Source organism: Molothrus aeneus, chromosome 6, assembly GCF_037042795.1.
Source record: "Molothrus aeneus isolate 106 chromosome 6, BPBGC_Maene_1.0, whole genome shotgun sequence".
Classification (NCBI taxonomy): domain Eukaryota; kingdom Metazoa; phylum Chordata; class Aves; order Passeriformes; family Icteridae; genus Molothrus; species Molothrus aeneus.
In genome coordinates this window covers 60,727,741-60,748,205 of record NC_089651.1, presented here as the reverse complement: position 1 = coordinate 60,748,205, position 20,465 = coordinate 60,727,741, and the positions used below count along the sequence as shown (strand labels likewise).

General features: G+C 55.3%; 1 protein-coding gene across 1 annotated transcript; it reads left to right on the top strand.

Moving 5' to 3' along the window:
• The first annotated feature begins 2,525 nt into the window (after nt 1-2,525).
• Nucleotides 2,526-8,141, top strand: PTGER2 (prostaglandin E receptor 2). Its single transcript, XM_066552440.1, has 2 exons — nt 2,526-3,359; nt 7,239-8,141. The coding sequence occupies exons 1-2, from the start codon at nt 2,526-2,528 to the stop codon at nt 7,506-7,508; spliced, it is 1,104 nt and encodes a 367-aa protein (XP_066408537.1). The 3' UTR covers nt 7,509-8,141.
• Nucleotides 8,142-20,465: the final 12,324 nt, after the last annotated feature.

Below are 20,465 nucleotides of genomic sequence, written 5' to 3'. Positions count from 1 at the left end.
AAGGCAGGACAGATTGTACCAAGCAGCCTGTTCCTGGTTTCCAGCACACAAGGGGGAATGAAAAAAAAAAATACAAAAGCCCAGCAATTTTCCTATTATTGCAGAAAAATCCCATCAGAGACAATTGTCAGTGGAGAAGCCTGAAGCCCCAGAAGGGTATTTAAGGCTCCATTAGGCTGCCAGGAAAATGAGCTCCAGAAGAAGCCAAAACCCCTTCCTGAGCTGTGACACGGAATGCCAGAAAGGAGTGGGAGGCCGGGAAAAGCCTTGGAGGATCCTACAGGGTGCCTGCGGCTTGGAAAGGGGCTCTGGGTGGGCATTCTGCAGCTGCCTGCATGGATCAGGGCAGGGCTCAGCCTCAGCTGGGTTTGTGGGAGGCACAAAGGAGGGCTGAAGGTGCCAGGGTGCCCCCAGCCCTCTGGCATCAAACAGGATGGCTCCCACCAAGAGCTGTGTCCCTTGCTGGGGTGCTCTGCTGGCTCAGGACTGGAAGCAGGGCTGAAGGAGCTCCTGGGATGTGTTTTCCTGGTGGTGAGGTGGTCTGGGATGGCTTAAACACCATCCCCTCCGTCCCACCCATCGATCTGACCATGGGAACAGAGCTGGGGCTGGGGCTTTGCCACCTCAGCCTCAGCACTCTGAGGAGCCCTTGGGGCTGTATGTGAGAGCAGAAAGCAAAGCCAGGCCTGGGAGTGGCCCCTCAGAGATGGAGGTGCTGCCACAAACCGCAGCTCCCCCGGCACTGGAGTTTGTTGTGCCCCAAGTTTCCTTTGCGAAGTTCCTGTTACAAAAGCGTGGTTTTAAAATAAAATAACAGACAAAGCCACCGGTGTGGCTGCGACCTGCTGTGTCTTCGCTGGAGTCTGCCCTGCTGCTGAGGTGCAGGGAGTAAATTGAAAGTTAAATTGTCACAGCTGTCAGGACAGCCCCAGGGCCACGGGAGGGAAAAGATTTTTTATTCTGGAAGTTACCTGTGAAGCACCAACTGCTGAAATAGAAGCAGCTTGAGTGAGGGCTGGTGTCCTAAAGGATGGAGGGGGCATCTGAGGCCACTGGGATGGAGTGTATGGATTTCCCAGCCCTGGATGTGTTCCAGGTTGGATGAGTTTGGAGCAGCCTGGGATAGTGGAAGGTGCCCGTGGCAGAGGGTGGGACTGGATGGGCTTTAAGGTCATGGCCAGACAGGCTGCACCCCTTGGGGACTTCTGGTGACATGTAGGAGAGGGGGACGATGGGGACATGGCCTGGTGCCAGCCATGGGGCAGGGAATTCTCCCTGGGCTCCTCTGGAGCAATGGGAATTGCCCTGCACAGCCTGGGCTCAGCTGGGCTCGGGGGCTTTGGGGTTCTGTAGCACCAGGGCCAGCTGTGCCTTGGGGCTCTCAGGCCAGACTGGAGCTGGCCCAGGGCACTCCCAGGAATCTCTGACCACCGAGGGGCTCCTGGATGGCACTGGGATTCCAGGATTAGCACCGGGACAGGCTCCATGCCATTCCAGGAGCCGCACCAGGACTGCTGGAGCCGTGCCGGGATTGGCCCTGAGAGCTGCTCCCGGTCTGGCACAGGCACTGCCCGTGCCCCGGGGCTCTCGAACCGGCACCGGGCTCCTGGACCGGCACCGGGGCTCCAGGACTGACACCGGGGCTCCTGGACCGGCACCGGGCCGATTGCAAGAGACGCTCCCGCTCGGGCAGCGGGGCTGGGCTGCCGGAGTCGGGGCTGGGTCTCAGCGGGGTCTGTCCCAGCGATCCCGGGGCCGCCCCAGCGCTCCCAGCCCGGCACTGGGGCTCTCGGACCGCACCGGGACTGGCCGTGTCCGAGGCTCTCACACCGGTACCGGGACTCTCAGATCGGTACCGGCACTGGCCGAGTCCGGGACTCTCAGACCCGTACTGGGACTGTCGGACCCGTACCAGAACTGGCTGTATCCGAGGCTCTCAGATCGGTACTGGGACTGGCCGTGTCCGGAGCTCCCAGACCAATACCGGGACTCTCAGACCCGCACCGGGACCGGCCGTGTCCGGAGCTCTCACACCGGTACCGGGACTCTCAGACCCGTACCGGGACCGGCCGTGTCCGGAGCTCTCACACCGGTACCGGGACTCTCAGACCCGTACCGGGACCGGCCGTGTCCGGGGCTCTCACACCGGTACCGGGACTCTCAGACCCGTACCGGGACCGGCCGTGTCCGGAGCTCTCACACCGGTACCGGGACTCTCAGACCCGTACCGGGACCGGCCGTGTCCGGAGCTCTCACACCGGTACCGGGACTCTCAGACCCGTACCGGGACCGGCCGTGTCCGGGGCTCTCACACCGGTACCGGGACTCTCGGTCCGGCCAGGGTCGCTCCGTGCGCGTTCCCCGCCTCCGCTCCGTCCATCCCTGTGAGCGCTGGCCCGGGGGGGCCCGGGGCGGTGCCGGGGGCCCGGGGCGGTGCCGGGGGCGGCGGGCGGGGCGGTGCCGTCGGGGCGGGCGGCGCCGGTGCCGGTGCCGGGGGCGGCAGCGCAGTCGGGCGTGCGGCGGCGATGAACGGGACGGGCCGGGCGGACGGGAGCGCCGGGGAAGCGCTGCCGGCCGGGGCTCGCCCGCTGGTCAGCGCCCTCATGTTCTCGGCCGGGCTCCTGGGCAACCTGCTGGCGCTGGGGCTGCTGCTGCGCGGCCGCCGCGGGGCCCGGCAGCGCCCGCCCGCGCTGTTCCACGTCCTGGTGCTGGCGCTGGTGGTCACCGACCTGCTGGGCACCTGCTCCGTCAGCCCCTTGGTGCTGGCTTCCTACCACCAAAACCTCACCCTGACCAGCCTGGCCCGCGGAGGGCACATCTGCCTCTACTTCGGCTTCGCCATGAGCTTCTTCGGCCTCGCCACCATGCTCATCCTCTTCACCATGGCGCTGGAGCGCTGCCTGGCCCTGGGGCGACCCTACTTCTACGAGCGCTTCCTGAGCCCCCGCACGGGGCTGGTGGCCCTGCCGGCCATCTACACCTTCTCGGCCGCCTTGTGCTCGCTGCCGCTGCTGGGCTTCGGGCGCTACGTGCAGTACTGCCCCGGCACCTGGTGCTTCATCCAGATGCACCTGGAGCCGCACCGCAGCCACGGGCTGAACGTCGCCTTCTCGCTGCTCTACGCCACGCTGCTCCTCTTCCTCATCGTGGCCGTGCTGCTGTGCAACCTGAGCGTGATGGCGAACCTGGCCCGCATGCACCGCCGCGGGCAGAGGAGCCGCAGGGTGGCCGCCCCCGAGCAGCCCCGCGGCACCACGGGCTGCGGGCGGCGAATGTTCTCCATGGCCGAGGAGATCGACCACCTCCTGCTGCTCTCCATCATGACCATCACCTTCGTCATCTGCTCCCTGCCCTTCACGGTGAGTGTCGCTGGTTGTCCCCTTGCCCCAGCACTCGCTTTTCTGTCCTGGCCTTTGTAAAACGTCCCCCCAGCTCTGCTGGCCGGACCTCGAGGGTTGGGGTGGAAGCTTGGGAGAGCCCAGCTCAGCCATGAGCTTGGCAATTTGCACATCAATGGGGAGTGGGGGAATCACTCTCTGTGTCCCCAGAGCCAGGAGGAGGATGGGGTGTCAGGATCACAAGGGGAAGGAGCATGGGGTGGCAGGAGAATGGGGTGACAGGAGGATGGGATGGTGGGAGAATGGGATGGTGGGAGAATGGGGTGACAGAATGGGGTGACAGAGGATGGGGTGGTGGGAGGATGGAGTGGCAGGAGGATGGTCTGACGGGAGGGTGACAGGAGGATGGAGTGGCAGGAGAATGGGGTGGCAGGAGAATGGTGTGGTAAGAGAATGATGTGGCAGGAGCAGAGGTGCCCTCCCACCCCACAGAGGCTCCAAGGCCAGGCCGTGTGGCTCAGGCAGGGTCCCCTGGACCACACATCATCACTGAGATTCCCAGGATCCAGGAACCCATGGTGGAGGTGCGAGGAATGGCAAAACAACCAATTACACTTCTAGAGAGGGGATGAAGGAGCTGCCCTGGGCTGGAGGCAGTGGACATCCGTGCTGGGTGGGATGAGTTATCCCAGATTTCTGAGGATGGAGCTGGAGATGTGGGAGGCTGTGCCCACCTTGCTGTCAGACAGAGGTTTCTGCTCCTCTGCAGCAGCACTGAGGCGCTGGCACCAAGCTGGGAGATTTCTGGGAACAGAGATCTGGCACAGCAGCCACAGCACGTGTCATCCCAAGGGACATCCCCACATCCCGTGCCCCATCCATGCACGAGGCTTCCAGCAGAAATCTGGGATCAAAACAGCCAAGAGAAGAAGTGGAGAGAGCGAGTGCCCTGCCTCTGTCTGGGCTCTGCCCTCCCAAGGGCCACTTTTCAGCCATCCAGGTGCTTTTCCAGCAGGAGCATCGATGGATCCAGAGCCTGGGTGTGTGAGCCCCCCAGTGCAGGAGGTCGTTTGGTCCCTGAAGAAGTGACCCCAGCAAGGCTGGGAGCACAGCCAGTGCTAATTTCGTACTCTTGGTGTTAAATATACTCTACCTTCCCTTCATCTTCCCTTGCTTTTCCTAAGGGAAAAGGAAATAACCACAGGATACAGCTGAGCCAGGGTTTTAGAACAAAGAAATAATGTTCAGATGCTCGTGAGCATCCCAGGAGCCTCAACGCCCTGAGAGACCCCAGCTCCTGACCATGAACCCCCAGAGGATGGACAGCCCTTCCCGTGTCCCAAAAAAGCCCTGGGCTGGCTGCTGTGGTCAGCAGGAGCGGAACCCCTCGGTGGGGACACGTGGGCAGGGCCCTGGGAGCGTGCTGGGGGCAGAGGGGCTGGGAAAGCAGCCCTGGCCGGGCTCCCATGGGCCCTGTGGTGGCAGATATGGCCTTATCCAGAGCCAGCTTCCCTTTTCCCACCGCCCCGCTCCCATGCGGGGCCGCGCTTGGCAGCGGCTCAAACCCAGCTGCCTCCTTGGGGTGACACTTTCTCCCCTGTCCCCGGCTGCCCACAGCTCCTCCCGGGAGCAGCCCAGGCACACAAACCCCTCAGGCCGTGAATTCCTCCCCCAAACCCGCCAGAGCTGGGAAATGCTGCGGTGCGGTGCCATCCCGGGGTGGTACCCGGCGGATGCCAGGCAGGGCAGGGATGCTCCAGGGATGCTGCCCAGCCCCATCCCTGCGTGTGCCCAGCCCGGAGCGAGGGGGTGGCGGGTGACCCGGGTGAGTAAGGAGTGCTGAGTCACCTTCCAGGAAGCCCCGCGGGCTGGGATGAGTCGGCAGCGCAGGAAGGAGCGGCGGGGTCGGCAGCGCTCACGCTGCTCACCCTCTCCATCCGTGTCCCACGGCTCTGGCTGCCGTGTGGCCTCAGGGTGAGAGACACCAGAGACGCCACTTCCTCCAGCAGCTCGGCTCCGGCTGTGCCTCGGAACGGGGCAGAGCACGGGGCTGGCTTGCCCTTAAAGTTCATTTAAACCCACATATCGCCGGCCAGGGGTGTGTGTACAAATCATGAACAGGACGGGGCTGCTGTGGAACGTGCCTTGAGCTGTTTGATTTTCCAGCATCAGTCTCGTTACATGGTTATGACAATGGGAAGATGCCAGCAGCTCACATCCCAGAACTGAATGTTACAACTTATTTTATAAGTTTTTTTCACCAATCACACAAAGCAAAAGCACATTGACAGTAGTTCTATCCAACCACCATAAGCACAGGTACCTTTGGTTAAAACAATGCCTGCTTATTTTGAATACAGTACCTGCTTGTAAGCCTTAAAACACAAGGCTCAGAGCTCCACTATTAAGCTTCAAACTTCCTAATATCTGGCTAGATAAACTTTTCTGTAGCTTAGGGAGTTATTCTAGATAAGCTTTAATACAGAGACCATTGTTGTATTTGTCCTTGCTTTTCTACTTTTTAAATAATTTTTCTGCTGACCAATCTCATGGCTGCTGCTTAGCTCTAATCACAGTTCTGCTGTCTCTGAAGCCTGCCTTTTGCAGCTTTCCCAAAACCTCTGATTTTGTACATTCCCACACCACAGAGTTGGCAAATTTGCTGTGAGAGCCCAAATCGCCCCAAAAGAGCTGCCTGGGGGGCAGATCTTGGGAGCCCAATCTCGGGATTGTTTCTCCCTGGTTGAGGGAGGCGATTGTGAGACCCCACTGCAGTGCTGTGTCCAGCTCTGGGGTCATTCCAGCACAGGAAAGACCTGGAACTGTTGGAGTGAGTCCAGAGGAGGCACCAAGTTGATTAAAGGGATGGAGCAGCTCTGCTGGGAGAATCAGGATTGCTCACCCTGAAAAAGAGAAGGATTTGAGGTCACCTAATTATGACCTTTCAGTACTTGAAAGGAACTGTAGGGGAGATAGAGAGAGACTCTTTACAAAGGCTTGGAGTGACAGGACCAGGGAGAAATGGATTCAAACTGACAGAGAAGAGGTTTAGATGGGATATCAGGAAAAATTTCCTTACTGTGAGGGTGGTGAGGCCCTGATACAGGTTGTCCAGGGAAGCTGTGGCTGGAAGGGTTCCAGACCAGGTTGGATGCACCTACTCCAGGCAGCACTGACACAACCAGAGCACACAGCCTCAAGCTGTGCCAAGGGAAATACAGGTTGGATATCAGGGAAAAGTTTTTTACAGAAAGGGTGATAAAGTTCTGGAATGTTCTGCCCAGGGAGGTGGTGGAGTCCCCATCCCTGGGTGTGTTTAACAAAGCCTGGATGTGGCACTGGGGGCCAGGGTTTGGTTGAGCTGTTGGGGCTGGGTTGGACTCGATGACCTTGAAGGTCTCTTCCAACTTGGTCATTCTGTGATTCTGTCAATTCTGTGATTTCTGTGATTCTGTGAATTCTGTCATTCTGTGAATTCCGTGAATTCTGTCATTCTGTGAATTCTGTGATTCTGTCATTCTGTCATTCTGTGAATTCCATGAATTCTGTCATTCTGCGATTTCTGTGAATTCTGTCATTCTGCGATTTCTGTGATTCTGTGAATTCTGTCATTCTGTGAATTCTGTGATTCTGTGAATTCTGTCATTCTGTGATTCTGTCATTCTGTCTTTCTGTGAATTCTGTGAATTCTATGATTCTGTGATCCCGTGAACTCTGTGATCCTGTGAATTCTGTGATTCTGTCAATTCTGTGAATTCTGTCATTCTGTGAATTCTATGATTCTGTGATCCCGTGAACTCCGTGATCCTGGGAATTCTGTGGATGTGCCTTGGCTGAACCCGGCCTAGCAGAACAGCGAGATTTGTTTTGTAACCTCCTTTCCCCGCCCTGATTTCACAGATCCGTGCCTACGTGAACAAGTTCAGCGAGGCAGAGGATGACCACAGGTGGGACCTGCTGGCCCTGCGTTTCCTGTCCATCAATTCCATCGTGGATCCCTGGGTCTTTGCCATCCTGCGCCCGCCCGTGCTGCGCCTCATGCGCTCCGTGCTCTGCTGCCAGGTCACCCCCACGGCCCCAGACAGCCACGCCGTGTCCTCTGCTGTGACAAAGCTGCCAGCGCAGCCACACCTCTGTGGGCAGCAGATCCAGGAGGATCGAGCCTCCTGATGGGCAGTTCTGGGCCCCTCAGTTTGGGAAGGATGTTGAGATGCTGGAGAGCATCCGGAGGAGACAACGAGGCTGGAGAGGGGCTGGGAACACAAACCCTGTGAGGAAGCCCTGAGGGAGCTGGGGGTGCTCAGCCTGGAGAAAAGGAGACTCAGGGCTGCCCCCATCACTCTCACAGCTCCTGAAAGGGGCTTGTGCTCAGCTGGGGCTGGGCTCTTTCTGCAGGAACTGACACAACCAGAGCACACAGCCTCAAGCTGCACCAAGGGAAATACAGGCTGGATAGCAGGAAAAGGTTTTTCACAGAAAGGGTGATAAAGTTCTGGAATGTTCTGCCCAGGGAGGTGGTGGAGTCCCCATCCCTGGGTGTGTTTAACAAAGCCTGGATGTGGCACTGGGTGCCAGGGTTGAGTTGAGCTGTTGGGGCTGGGTTGGACTCCATGATCCTGAAGGTCTCTCCCAACCCAGTGATTCTGTGAATTCTGTGATTCTGTGAAGCTCTGCCTTAGGGCTCATCCAGTGGCTGCTGCAGCCTGGGCCAGCTGGGGGTGGCTCAGGTGTCACCTGGGAAGTCACTGTGGCCTCTCACTGGGACAAAAGTGCAGCAGGGGAAGGTTGGAAGGGCTGGTGAGTCCCTGGGGTTGGAAGGGCTGGTGAGCCCCTGGGTGCTGCTGGCACCCTTGGGGCTGGAGGAGGGCTCAGCCCTGCTGGGGAGGGCTGGGGATGAAGCTTGGGGGGTTTTTGTTGTGACCCCATGGCTGGGTGGTGTTGGGAAGCAGAGGTTACTGCTGGTGTGCTTCCCAGCAAGGTCTCCGTGGGTTTTTGGGATGCACAGCTCCTGGAGATGGGGCTGGGTGGCTGCAAACACCCATCTGTTTCTCCAGATCCATAAGGATTGGGAAGGAGAGGAAGGAAGCAGTGTATCCTCAAAAATTCCTCCTTTTTTTAGGCTGGTTGCCTAAAGAAATGCACTTTTTCAGGGCCAGGTCTGTGTGCTCATGTCTGTCTGTCTGTCTGTCTGTCTGTGCCACACCCCTGAGATTTTAGGCGCTGGTGGGTCCCTGAGGGGCACCAAAGTATTAAAAAAGCCAAATTTTGGTACTTCCCTGGTGCTGTGATGGAGCAGAGCCTCTCCTCAGCACCCATTTGGAAATTCCCTCTGCCCCACGATTTTTGCAAGAGCCAACAAAGGGAATAAAGAGCCTGAGCAGGGAATGGCCACAGCCATAAGCTTCACCCACATCCAGGGTGGTGCTGCTGGTGGGGTTTGGGTTTGTCCTTGATTGGGATGAATATTTATTAAAAAAAAAAAATCAATAAAAGCAAAAAACCCACTGCAAAACCATCCAGGTTTTGAAGTTGGGGAGCATCCTTCAACACCACTATTTTGTTTTCTGGGATTCCTCTTGCTCTTTGGGACTCCAGGATGGTTCCCACTGGGATGAGGAGCATCCAACTCCACATCCCAAGGCCACCACTGCCATTAGGAATTTCATTGTGGCTCCCATTTGAGCAGCATCCAACACACCCAGTGGCATTTGTGCAATTCCCAGTGTGGAGTCTCATTTGGGAGCTGCAGCTCTGCTCAGGGAGCCCAAAAGTGCCGAGATTTGGGGCTTTTCCGTGGTTTGTGAGTCGAGGTGATGCAAAAAAAAGAAAAAGAGTTATTATTTAAATAATAAATGTCTCTCAAAGGAGCCTGCTGAATCATGTGTGGGTTTGTGCTTGTGATGCTGCTCAGGGTAGATCAGGCTCCTGGAGGAAATGTGTTGGATGTGGGATGAAACCACGGGAATGGGGGGAGAGGCAGCAGGACAGGCTGGCAGGGGGAAGTGGGCGCCTCCAATTTCCTAAAAAGCGGCAATAAAATGTATTTTACAGATGTAGAATGACAATTTTTTAACAGAGCTACAGAATTTCCCCCTCCCCCCCATCTCTGAGCTCTTCCCTAAAACCTGCTGATCCCACGGGCAGGGAGAGGCAGGCAAAGCTCCCACCTGTTATCAAAACACCACCCCCAAAAATACCCACCCTAAAAAAAGGCAGAATTGAGGTCACTTCTGTCAGGCAGCCAATGTCCACAGGAAGTCTCCTGGCCTCCCAAATGTGTGTGGGCAGATGTCAGGCAGGGGCTGCTCCTGCTCAAATGAGTTTTTGGCAGCACCCTGTGGCTGGGGGGCTGTGCAATTTTAGGAGTAGGGTTCCCAGATGTGGCTGCCCATGGGGGTGAAGCTGGGGTGCTCCCCACACCCATGGAATGTCCTTACTCCTGGTGCCAACCTTGGGAACCCAAATTTGGCACCATCCCACCCAGCACTGGCAGGGCACAGTTATCCCTTCCCAAATGATTCCCTCAGCAGGAGGAAAAGCACATTCTGGGCTCAGTTTTGGGGATCCCATCATGGCTCAGGGTGTGCTCAGCTGGAAAAGGAGCCAAAAATCTTAAGGAAGAGCCTTGGGTCCTTGAGCTTTATTTATCTGGATGGTCATGACCTGGTTGCTCACGCTGGAATTTCAGGACCAGTTGCCCAATTCTCCTCTAAGCCAGGGGGAATGGCTGCCTGGAGTGCAAAAGATAGAAGGAAAAATATAAAAAAAAAAAAAAAGGGAAAAATGTTGGAAATGGCCAGGAGGTTGCATCCTGCAGGAATGTGACAGGGTGGGAGGAGAGCCCAGCAGGAGCCATGGCACAGCCCAAAAGCAGGATTCTCCCAGAATCCAAGGATTCACTCCTGCCAGCCCCCAGCTCCTCTGCTGACCACTAATTAGCAGCTGCTGGTTTTTTTTGGGAGGTTTGTGGCTCCTCATCAGGAAATTCAGGGCTGGGAGAGAGCCTCCCAGCATCCATCCCCTGGGATTGGCTTTCTGCTGCAGGAGAGGCCCTCTCCCAACCATCAGGGCAGCAATCCTGGCAAGCAGGCTCAGGGAAATGATTTGGATCAAATTCAATGCCAGAATAAAAGGGAAATTGCAAGGAGAGGAACCTCTTAAACCTGAGTCCCTTTGCCAGGACACATCCTGAGCTGCTGGCCAGGGATTACACCCAAGCTCTGGAATCCAAAAACTCCTCCTTTTACTGCTTCCAAAGGAGAAAAGAGCCTTCAGCAGAGCTCTGGAAGGCCAGGGAGGACTGTGACTCTCTGCATCCTGAGCCATGAGCCTGCACAAAATGCTGCTTTTATTAACATCACACAGGAGCCTTCGGAAAAAGCAAATTAATTTGCCTCTCATCAGCTCCCTCAGCGTCTGCTCAGCTCAAATCCACGATGACAAAGTTTCATTTCATTGTCTGTGCTGGCCCTTAATGACTTTTTTATTCCCACACCGGAAACCTGCTGGCACAGGGAAGCTCCAGGCAGGTCTTTAACCCTGCATTTCCATCTGGGAATCTGCTGCTGGACAGCAGGGAGGGAGAAGCCATTCCTTGGAGACAACAGAGGGCATCAGCTGCCCCTCAGGCTTCCTAAAAATGGTGAGACTTTCCCCAGTGCCTGTGGGGTGCAGGGAGCAGGGATCTTGTCCAAAATCTGCCATAGAATCATGGGATGGGTTGGGTGGGAAGGGACCTTAAAGCCCATCCAGTTCCACCCCCTATCCACACCTTCCACTATCCTGGGTGCCTCCAAGCCATGTCCAGCCTGGCCTTGGGCACTTCCAGGGATCCAGGGGCAGCCACAGCTGCTCTGGGCACCTGTGCCAGGGCCTGCCCACCCTCACAGGGAAAAATTTCTTCCCAATAGTCTGGGTTTGGAAAGCCAGGTGCCTGCTAAGAAAGGCAGGAGCCTCCCCTGAAATGGAAAATGTGAACCCCCTCCCTCTGAATTGCTATAAATTTGAAATTAAGGGGCTCTCAGGCAAAAATATGGGAGCAGGGAATAACAATTCTTTAATAGGGAAGAAAATAAAAAGATAAGCAGTGCAGTAAGCTAAACCAACAGTGCCAGAGTCAGAACCCAGCCTGACACCCTGTGGGTCAGGGTGCTGGCAGCAGAACCATTGGAATTGTGGCTCAGCCCTCCTGCAGTGCCAGGGGTGGCTCTGCTGGAGCAGGGATCCTGGAGAAGGGTGGAGTCTTCCTCTGCAGATCCAGGGGAAGGAGAGGCAGCTGCTGTTCCTCTGGGCAATCCAGTGCAGAAGCCGTGCTGGTGTTCCAGAATCTCCAGATTATATCCAGGCAGGAATGCTTGGCTCCTCCCTCTGTGCTCACATCTCCCAATGGGATGCTGTAGTTCTTATCAGCCATGCAGGGACATTCCATGGCTGTTATCAGCAGGTGTCTCCCCAGTTGTGGAAGAGATAAGGAAAAACTGCCCAATGGACAGAGGACAACTGCCACACAGATGGCAAATAGAAAACAATTTGCTTGGCAATCCAGGACACCAATGTCCCATCTGACCTCTGGCAGTGGAAAGCTCCTTTATTCTGGCACTTCAGCCCCTTGGAAACAATCCCTCTCAATTCCCAAGTGATGCTGATGCCACACAATGGTTTTGGAAAAAAGGCATTTTGGAAGAGTAGAGAAGAAAGGAAAAGCACTTCCCTCCTGCCCCCTCCTTTCCTGGCTTGTTTGGAACATCTCCCCCACATTCCTGTGCTGTCAGCAGGGAGGAAATGCTCATTTTGGGGCTGTTCTGGCTGTGGTTTATGGGGGCCACAAAAGCCCCTCAATCCCATTCAGGAGGATCGGGGAATGTGGGGAACATTTGGGAACACCCTACAAAGGTGGGGATGGGATGGGATCCATGGGATGGGATCCATGGGATGGGATCTATAGGATGGGATGGGATTGGGGTGGGATTGGGATGGGATGGGATCCATGGGATGGGATGGGATCCATGGGATGGGATCCATGGGATGGGATAGAATGGGATGGGATGGGATTGGGATTGGGATTGGGATTGGGATGAGATGGGATAGGATGCATAAAATGGGATCCATAAAATGGGATAGGATCAATGGGATGGGATCCATGGAATGGGATGGGATAGGATAGGATGGAGATGGGATGGGATGGAGATGGGATCTATGGGATAGGATGGGATGGAGATGGGATGGGATGGGATCCATGGGATGGGATGGGATCCATGGGATGGGATCCATGGGATGGGTGCAGTGGTGTGTCCAAGCCCAGCATTCCTGCATAGCACTTCTGGAATTTCTGCTCCAGACCTTTGGGATGCTGGAAGCAAAGCAGAGCTGTGTTTCCAGGCACAGGAACCCTCCCTGGGCTCCAGAGGGTGTGATCCATGTTAAATTGGACTAAATTAATTAGACAAGGAAGTGACTTATGGGGACATGGCATGGCTGGGCTTCCCATCTGGCTCTGCAGTGCTTCCAGGGCTTCCCATGCCACAGGAAAATGTCACATTTGGCTTTGCCACAGCTGCCTTCTGCTTTTACAGCTGGTTTTGCACCTCTGCATCCCCACATATTCATGTGAAACCTTTCCTCTGAGTCCTTCAGGTCACCCCACATCAGAATGATCCTGTTCTGAAAGAGGGATCAGCCTTTTCCAGGGATTTTTTGCGGCATCCCAAACTTCATAGGCTTAAAATCAGAGCCTGGTGCCCAACACTGAGACCCAAAATGAGGAATTGTGGCTTTTCCCTGTCATTGTGAGGGGTTATGAGACCTTGGAAGCAGCAGGGCTGGGCAGAATTACCTAAAGTAAAACCAAATACACCTGAGAGATCCAGAACAAATTTTTGTGGGGGCATAAATTCCTTGTGCCATATCAGCTTCACTTGGGAATCCTGCAGTGGAATCCACGGGCTGGGATCCCTGCATCAGCCCCACCACCCTCCCAGCCAGGAATTCCCAATCTCCCACCCATCCCTGCCCTCTGGCACTGGGAGCCATTCCCTGGCTCCTGTCCCTCCATCCCTTGTCCCCAGTCCTTCTCCAGCTCTCCTGGAGGCCCTTCAGGCCCTGCAAGGGCTCTAAAGGCTCCCTGGTGCCTTCTCCATGTGAACACTCCCAGCTGTCCCAGCAGAGCCTTGCATTTTAAAGCTTTTTTACAATATATGAGTAATAACAATTTTCATTCTGGCTTTTGGGTTCAGCATTGCAGGGGGGTGAAGGTCCCACGTGACTTTTCCCCAGACTACCATAAACTGTCCATTTCTCAAGCCTACCAGATTTATTTTAGCTGTGGGTGTGACCTCCTCACTCAGAAGGGCTGTGCCCAGACATTTTCTCATGTAATTCTGTTTTTCTCTTCCTCTGACACAAAAACAACAACGTGAACATCCTGGTTCAGTGCAAGGTGTCCCTGCCCATGGCAGGACTTGGAACAAGATGGGCTTTAAGGTCTCTTCCAACCTAAATATTCCACAATTCCATGGAGCTGCAGCCCTCCTGCTGCTCATTTTTCCTCACAGATGGAGCTGGGTGTGCTGGGGGGGTGAGCTGGAGCATCTTGGGATGGGGCTGGATCCTGTGTCCCTGAATCCCTGTAGCCCTGAATTCCTGTATCACTGAATTCCCAAATTTCTGAATCCCTGAATCCCTCTATCCCTGTATCCCTGAATCCCTGAATCCCTGTACCCCTGTATCCCTGAAACCCTGTACCCCTGTATCTCTGTATCTCCGAATTTCTGTATCCCTGTATCCCTGAAACCCTGTATCCTTGAATTCCTGAATTCTAGAATCCCTGAATTCCTGAATTTCTGTACCCCTGAATCCCTGAATTCCTGGATCCCTGAATCCCTGGATCCCTCTATCTATGAATACCTGTATCCCTGTACCCCTGAATCCCTGTATCTCTATATCCCTGAATCCCTGTACCCCTGTGTCCCTGTATCCCTGAGTTCCTGAATCCCTGTACCCCTGAATTCCTGTATCCCTGAATTCCTGAATTTTTGAATCCCTGTATCCCTGTACCTCTGTACCCCTAAATCCCTGAATCCCTGTATCCCTGTATCCCTGAATTTCTGAATCCCTGTATCCCCAAATCCCTGTATCCCTAAATCTCTAAATCCCTTCATCCCTGTACCTCTGTATCCCTGAACCCCTGTATCCCTGTATCCTCGAATTCCTGAATTCTAGAATCCCTGAATCCCTGAATTTCTGTACCACTGAATCCCTGAATTTCTGTACCCCTGAATCCCTGTACCCCTGTGTCCCTGTGTCCCTGTATCCCTGAATCCCTGAATTTCTGTATCCCTGTATCCCTGTACCCCTGTATCCCTGAATCTCTCCCTGAATCTCTAAATCCCTGTATCCCTGTGCCCCTAAATTCCTGAATCCCTGTATCCCCAAATTTCTGAATCCCTGTACCCCCAAATCCCTGTATCCCTAAATCTCTAAATCCCTGCATCCCTGTACCTCTGTATCCCTGAATCCCTGCATCTCTGTACCCCTGTACCCCTGTATCCCTGAATCCCTGAATTCCTGAATCCCTGTATCCCTGTACTCCTACATCCCTGCTATTCCCTGCTCCACCCTTGATCCCAAACACACACCCAGGCAAAGGCCTGGATGGATCAGAGCCCCCCAGAGCCCCCCCCTCCCCAGCCTGGGGACATCCAACCAGAAACCCAACCAGAGGGACAGGGAAAAGCCCAGCCAGAGCTCCCACATGATCCACAAGCTTCTGAAAACAGAAGAAGGGAAAGTTTTCCAAGCCTGACTGGAACGTGGAGCTAAAACTCCAGCCCTCCCTCGGGGAGGGAGCGGCTCTCCAGGCACCGCTGGCCTGTGCACCCGCCCCCGGAGAAAGTCCTGTCCCTTAGGAGCATCCCGATGAGGTGTCAGGGAATTTATGTCCTTGTTCCCCATGCACCCGGCAGAGAGGGCGGGATCACACTTCCCCCGTGCCCTCGGGCTTTTCCCGAGCTCTGGAAGGGGCACCTCGTGTCCCTGTTTGGCAGCCTGAGGCGGGGAATGTGCTGGGGACACTCCTGGGTATCGCCAGGCTTTCCCATGCCAGGCTGCTTTTATTTTAACTGGCTTTCCCTGCAATGTGCAAACATCCAAGTCCATCAAATCCGCAGGGAAATGCTGCCCATCTGCTGCTCCCAAAGTGACCTAAATCTCCCAAAGCAAGAGACTAAACAGTGTCAAACTCACATGGAGCATCTGGATTTTATAGGGGCCATAAAAGCTCCGAGGCATCGTGGAGCAGGGTGGATCTCTCACCATCCTGCCCTGTGGGATGGACCTGTGACCTCTCCCAAAAAAACCCCACACTTATTAGGATAAAGCAGGACCCCATCAGCAGCCTTGTGAGCTGAGCTCATGTGAGGAGGAGAGCAAAGGTCCTGGGGTTACCAAGCAAGTCAGGCCATAAATCCTTGTAGGATTTGCTGGGGCTGTGGTTTCAATGTGGTTCCCACTGGGCTGCCCCAGATGCAGAAGGTGCCATTTTGTGGCTGAATTAAAAACTCTGTGAAAAACCACCTGGAAATCTTGCTTTTCTCAGCAGCTGGGTTGTGAGTGAGCTCCTGCCATAGGCAAAATTCCAGCCCTCAGGTCTGGCACATCCCATCCCTGGAAGTGTCCCTGGCCAGGCTGGACAGGGCTTGGAGGACCCTGGGATTGTGGAAAGGGTCTCTGCCCATGGCAGGGGGTGGAATGGGATGAGCTTTAAGATTCCTTCCACCCCAAACCATTCTGGGATTCTATGGTTGCTCTGCCTCAGTTTCCCCTCTGTGGTGCTGGAAATGGGGTTGGGAGAAGCCCCCAAAGCTCCTTGAGCACATCACCCTCCCCAAACCCATTCCAGCACCACCCTCCTCACCACCCTCCTCCCTCTGCACCTGGAGGGTGCTGGACAAGCAGCACAGCAATGGTTGGCAGAACTGGGATGGATAAATCCACCATGGGTGCCTTTTATTGGGAGCCCCCTATCCCAAACACCACAGCAGGGACAAGGATTTACCAATCTGCTCTTGTGGGGGCAGGAGGAAATGGTCAGGGCCAGCCCAGATGTGAAACATCAAAGCAGACAGAGTTTTGAACAGAGTTAAAAAGAAAAGTCTCTGTTTACAAGAAGCTGTTCCAGAGTGGTTTGGAGCCTGTTTACCCCTGGACATTCGTGCTACCAGAGAGCTCTGGCCCTGCACAGCAATGGGGTTTGTCATGGGAGGGGATGTGTACATGACACAACATTTATTTGTCATGAGCAGCTGCTGCTTCCTCTGCTCCAGACCTTTTCCATGCAACTGGGGCTGGGAATTGAGCTAATTGAGCTGGGAGGTCTCTCTGAGGGCCCTGCAGAGGCTGGATTGAGCCACAGATCCGTCAGGATGAGCCTTCCCAGCAGATCAGAGCCTGGGGAAGGCAGGAGCAGCCCCTGCCCTGCTGAGGGGCTCTGCCAAAGCTCCCTGGGCTGCTGGAGGAAGCTGCTCATCACCTTGGAATGACCACATCAGGCACTGGTTTTGGAAAGCTGTGGAGTGTTCTTGCTTCCTCCAGGGTCATCCTCATCCTCATCCCGGGCATCTGGGGACCCCTGGGGCTGTTCCTGGAATCCCTCCTGGCCCTGAGGAGGATGAGGAGCCTCTGCAAACCTCCCTGTTTGCAGCTCTTCAAATAGGGATGGGAACAGAGGAAAGGGGGCAGGAGAAAAGGGAAGGGGATAAGGGACAGGGAACAAGGGAGAGGGGAAGGGGATGGGGGAAAGGGAAGAGAAAAGGGAAAGGAAAAGGGGACAGGGACAAGGGAAAGGGAAAGAGAAATGGGGAAGGGAAAGGGGACAGGAATGAGGGAAAGGGAAAGAGAAATGGGGAAGGAAAAGGGGACAGGGACAAGGGAAAGGGAAAGAGAAATGGGGAAGGAAAAGGGGACAGGGACAAGAGGGCAGGAGGAAAGGGAAGGGGAATAAGGGACAGGGAACAAGGGAAAGGAGAAGGGGATGGGGGAAAGGGAAGAGAAAAGGGAAAGGAAAAGGGGACAGGGGAAGGGCAAAGAGAAAGGGGGGGAAGGAAAAGGGGAAGAGAAATGGGTAAGGGGAAAGGGGGCAAGAGAAGGTTGAAAGGGAACAAGGGACAAGGAACAAAGAAAAGGGGAAGGAGATCAGGGGGATGGAAGATAAAAGGGAATGGGGGCAAGAGAAAAGAGAAAGGAAGAGGGGGCAGGGGACAGGGGACAAGGAAAAGGGGAAGGGAATGGGAGAGGGGAAGACCAAAGGGGAAAGGGCAAAGGGAAAAGGGGAAAGAGGACAAGGGAAAAGCTTCCAGGCTCTGTCCTGGTGTGTCTGGCCGCTGGAACTGCTGTGCCTGGCTGGTTTCTCAGTGTGTGGCATTTTGCCATCATCCCTCCATTCATTACCTTTTGCATTCCCCAATTTTAGCAGCCAATCAGCCCTGGAAACCTCAGCATTCCCTGCAGGATGCTCTGGAACTGGAGCCTTGGTGCTGCTGAGGGCTTTGGGAGCATCCCAGGACAGCAAAACTCAGAAATCTGACGGGCCTGAGAGGGTTCAGGGATCAAAGCCAGCCACCAGCACATCCAGGGCAGGACATCCTCTGCTTCAAGCAGCTCTTTCCCCCTCAGAGAGGTCCTTCCCCAAGTGGTTTGCTCAGCACTTCCCTCCTTCTTTTGGAGTTTCTGCTCAATCCAGGCCAGTTCTGCCTCCCTGGGCACAGCATTTTCCTGCCATGGTGCCATTTCCAGCTGCAGCAGGGACAAACTGGGCTCAGCTTCAAGCAGCCAGCACTGCCAAACACTTCTGAGAGCTTCACAAGAGCTATTCCCCAAATTATTCATGGCTGGGATGAATGTTGTTGGAATCAGTCAGGATTTCCAAGGTTTATAATCAATAATCTCCTTTGAGAAGGGGCTGCAGGGCCCAGGGGTGGCACATCCCTTCTGTTTGGGAGCAAATATTGAGCGCTGGAGGAGTTTTTGAGGGGGATCAGCTCTGCCTGGGCATTGCAGAGGTGCTCCCAGGGAAATCTGCTGCCAGTGCCCCCACACCTCCAGCCTGCCCACCCAAAGCCCTTGGAGCAAATTCCCCACCCCTGACAGGACAGGGATTGAGGTCCAGTCACCAAACAACATCACATTGCTGCTTTTCTCTATTTTTCCTCTCTCCCTCTGGGGAGACAAAATGTGTTTTCTGACATTTTTCTGAAGTCCTTGTGTGTTTTTAGAAGGAAGTGCTAAGCCAGGGAGGATTTCTTTTTGAGGGCATGTTTTCTCTCAGACTTTCCTTCACACAGCAGTGCCCAGAGCATTTTTAAAATCCTACTTAATTGCCCTTTCACCCCTGCTTGGATTCTTTGATTCCTTCCTGAGACTGGAAGGCTGCTGGCAGTCCACAGGGCCATAACTAACAGGGGACACTTTTGGGGTCCCCATCCTTGCAAGGGAGACCTTAGGGAGTCACTGTGGGATCCTTGTCCTGGCACCAGGACCCTAAACCTTAACAGGAGGGTCCCTGTTCTCCTGTGGGTGATCCCTGTCCTTGTAGGGATTCATTGTGGAGTTCTCATCCTCACAGAGGGTTCAAACCCCTTTGGGAGTGTCCTTGTCCTGCTCTGAGGTCACTGTCCCTCTGTAGGGGATGGCAGAGCTGAGGGGAGCTGGGTGTCTCCCACAGGGAGCCACATTCCAGGGACAACAGCCAGGGTGGAAGGGGACAAGGCTGAAAATCCAGTTTGTGGGACAGACCAACAGCTGCTGTGGTCTGGAAAATCCCACAGAGCCTCACTGGGGGTATCAGAGCAGGACAGGGCAGGCAGAGGCCAGGCTGAGAGGGCAATGGCCAGCAGAGCAAGGAGGGATGAGCAAGAGCTGAGCTCTGCAGAGAATAAAGTGACCAATGTCAGCACTGCCAGCTGGGAATGAGGGCTGGGAGGGACAAAAAGTCACCTTTGTCCATCTGGGCAAGAAAATGGTCTGAGAAAAGCTAAAAGCTTTCTCCTGTCACAGAATCATGGAATGGTTTGGGTTGGAAGGGACCTTAAATCCCATCCCATTCTACCCCTGCTATGGCAGGGACACCTCCCACTGTCCCAGGTGCTCCAAGCCCTGTCCAGCCTGGCCTTGGGCACTGCCAGGGGCAGCCCCAGCTGCTCTGGGCACCCTGTGCCAGGGCCTGCCCACCCTCACATCAGGAATTCCCAATTCCCAATCTCCCACCCATCCCTGCCCTCTGGCACTGGGAGCCATTCCCTGGCTCCTGTCCCTCCATCCCTTGTCCCCAGTCCCTCTCCAGCTCTCCTGGAGCCCCTTCAGGCCCTGCCAGGGGCTCTGAGCTCTCCCTGGAGCCTTCTCCTCTCCAGGTGAGCACCCCCAGCTCTCCCAGCCTGGCTCCATATCCTGGATCTCAAGGATGTTCCCAGCACCGCTGGATGTTCCTGCACAGGAGGGTGGGAGCACAGGGGAGTTTGGACTGTGATGGATCAGGGAAGATGCAGGGAGTGGGAGAGAGCAGAGCAGAGTTACAGAGTCCTTGCATCTGGTGACTCAACTCCCAGCCATCCCCAGGATCTCAGAGGGATGTTGCTCAAGAGAGAATAAAAAATCATGGAAAGCTGAGGTTGTCCAAAGGAAATGGCCAACAGGAGGCTTGTGATTAAATGGCTTTAGCTCACATCCTAAAGGCAGAGATCTGCTTGGGGAGCTGCCTGGGGACAGGAATGTGTAGGGTTGGCCTTGCTGGCTCACACTGAAAGTGTCTTTGTAGCTCATCTCCAGCAGCAGACATGAGCTGGGATTTAGGGAACAAGTCCAGGGACAAGGGAAGCCAGAACAACCTCAGCTGGTGATTCCCAAAAGCCAACCCAGCCCCTTCCTGAAGGGACCCCCACCCCCAAGGCACCTGGGGGCTACCTAGGGATTCAGCCGTGGGTGGGGAACACACCAAAGGGTCTGGGGGTGCCCTCTCAGGGGGAAAAGCTGGGAATTGCAGCCAGCTGGCCCCTCTGACAAGGCAGGACATGAGGAATAGTTGAAGCTCTGCCATCAGGAGCCAGGCTGGGCTGTGTTGGGAAGCCTTTCCCTGGGAAT

Excerpts from the sequence above, each read along its gene's own strand:
- PTGER2 (XM_066552440.1), top strand. The coding sequence starts at position 2,526 with ATGAACGGGACGGGCCGGGCGGACGGGAGCGCCGGGGAAGCGCTGCCG. Across the intron at positions 3,360-7,238 it reads TCTGCTCCCTGCCCTTCACG|ATCCGTGCCTACGTGAACAA; the intron begins GTGAGTGTCGCT and ends CTGATTTCACAG.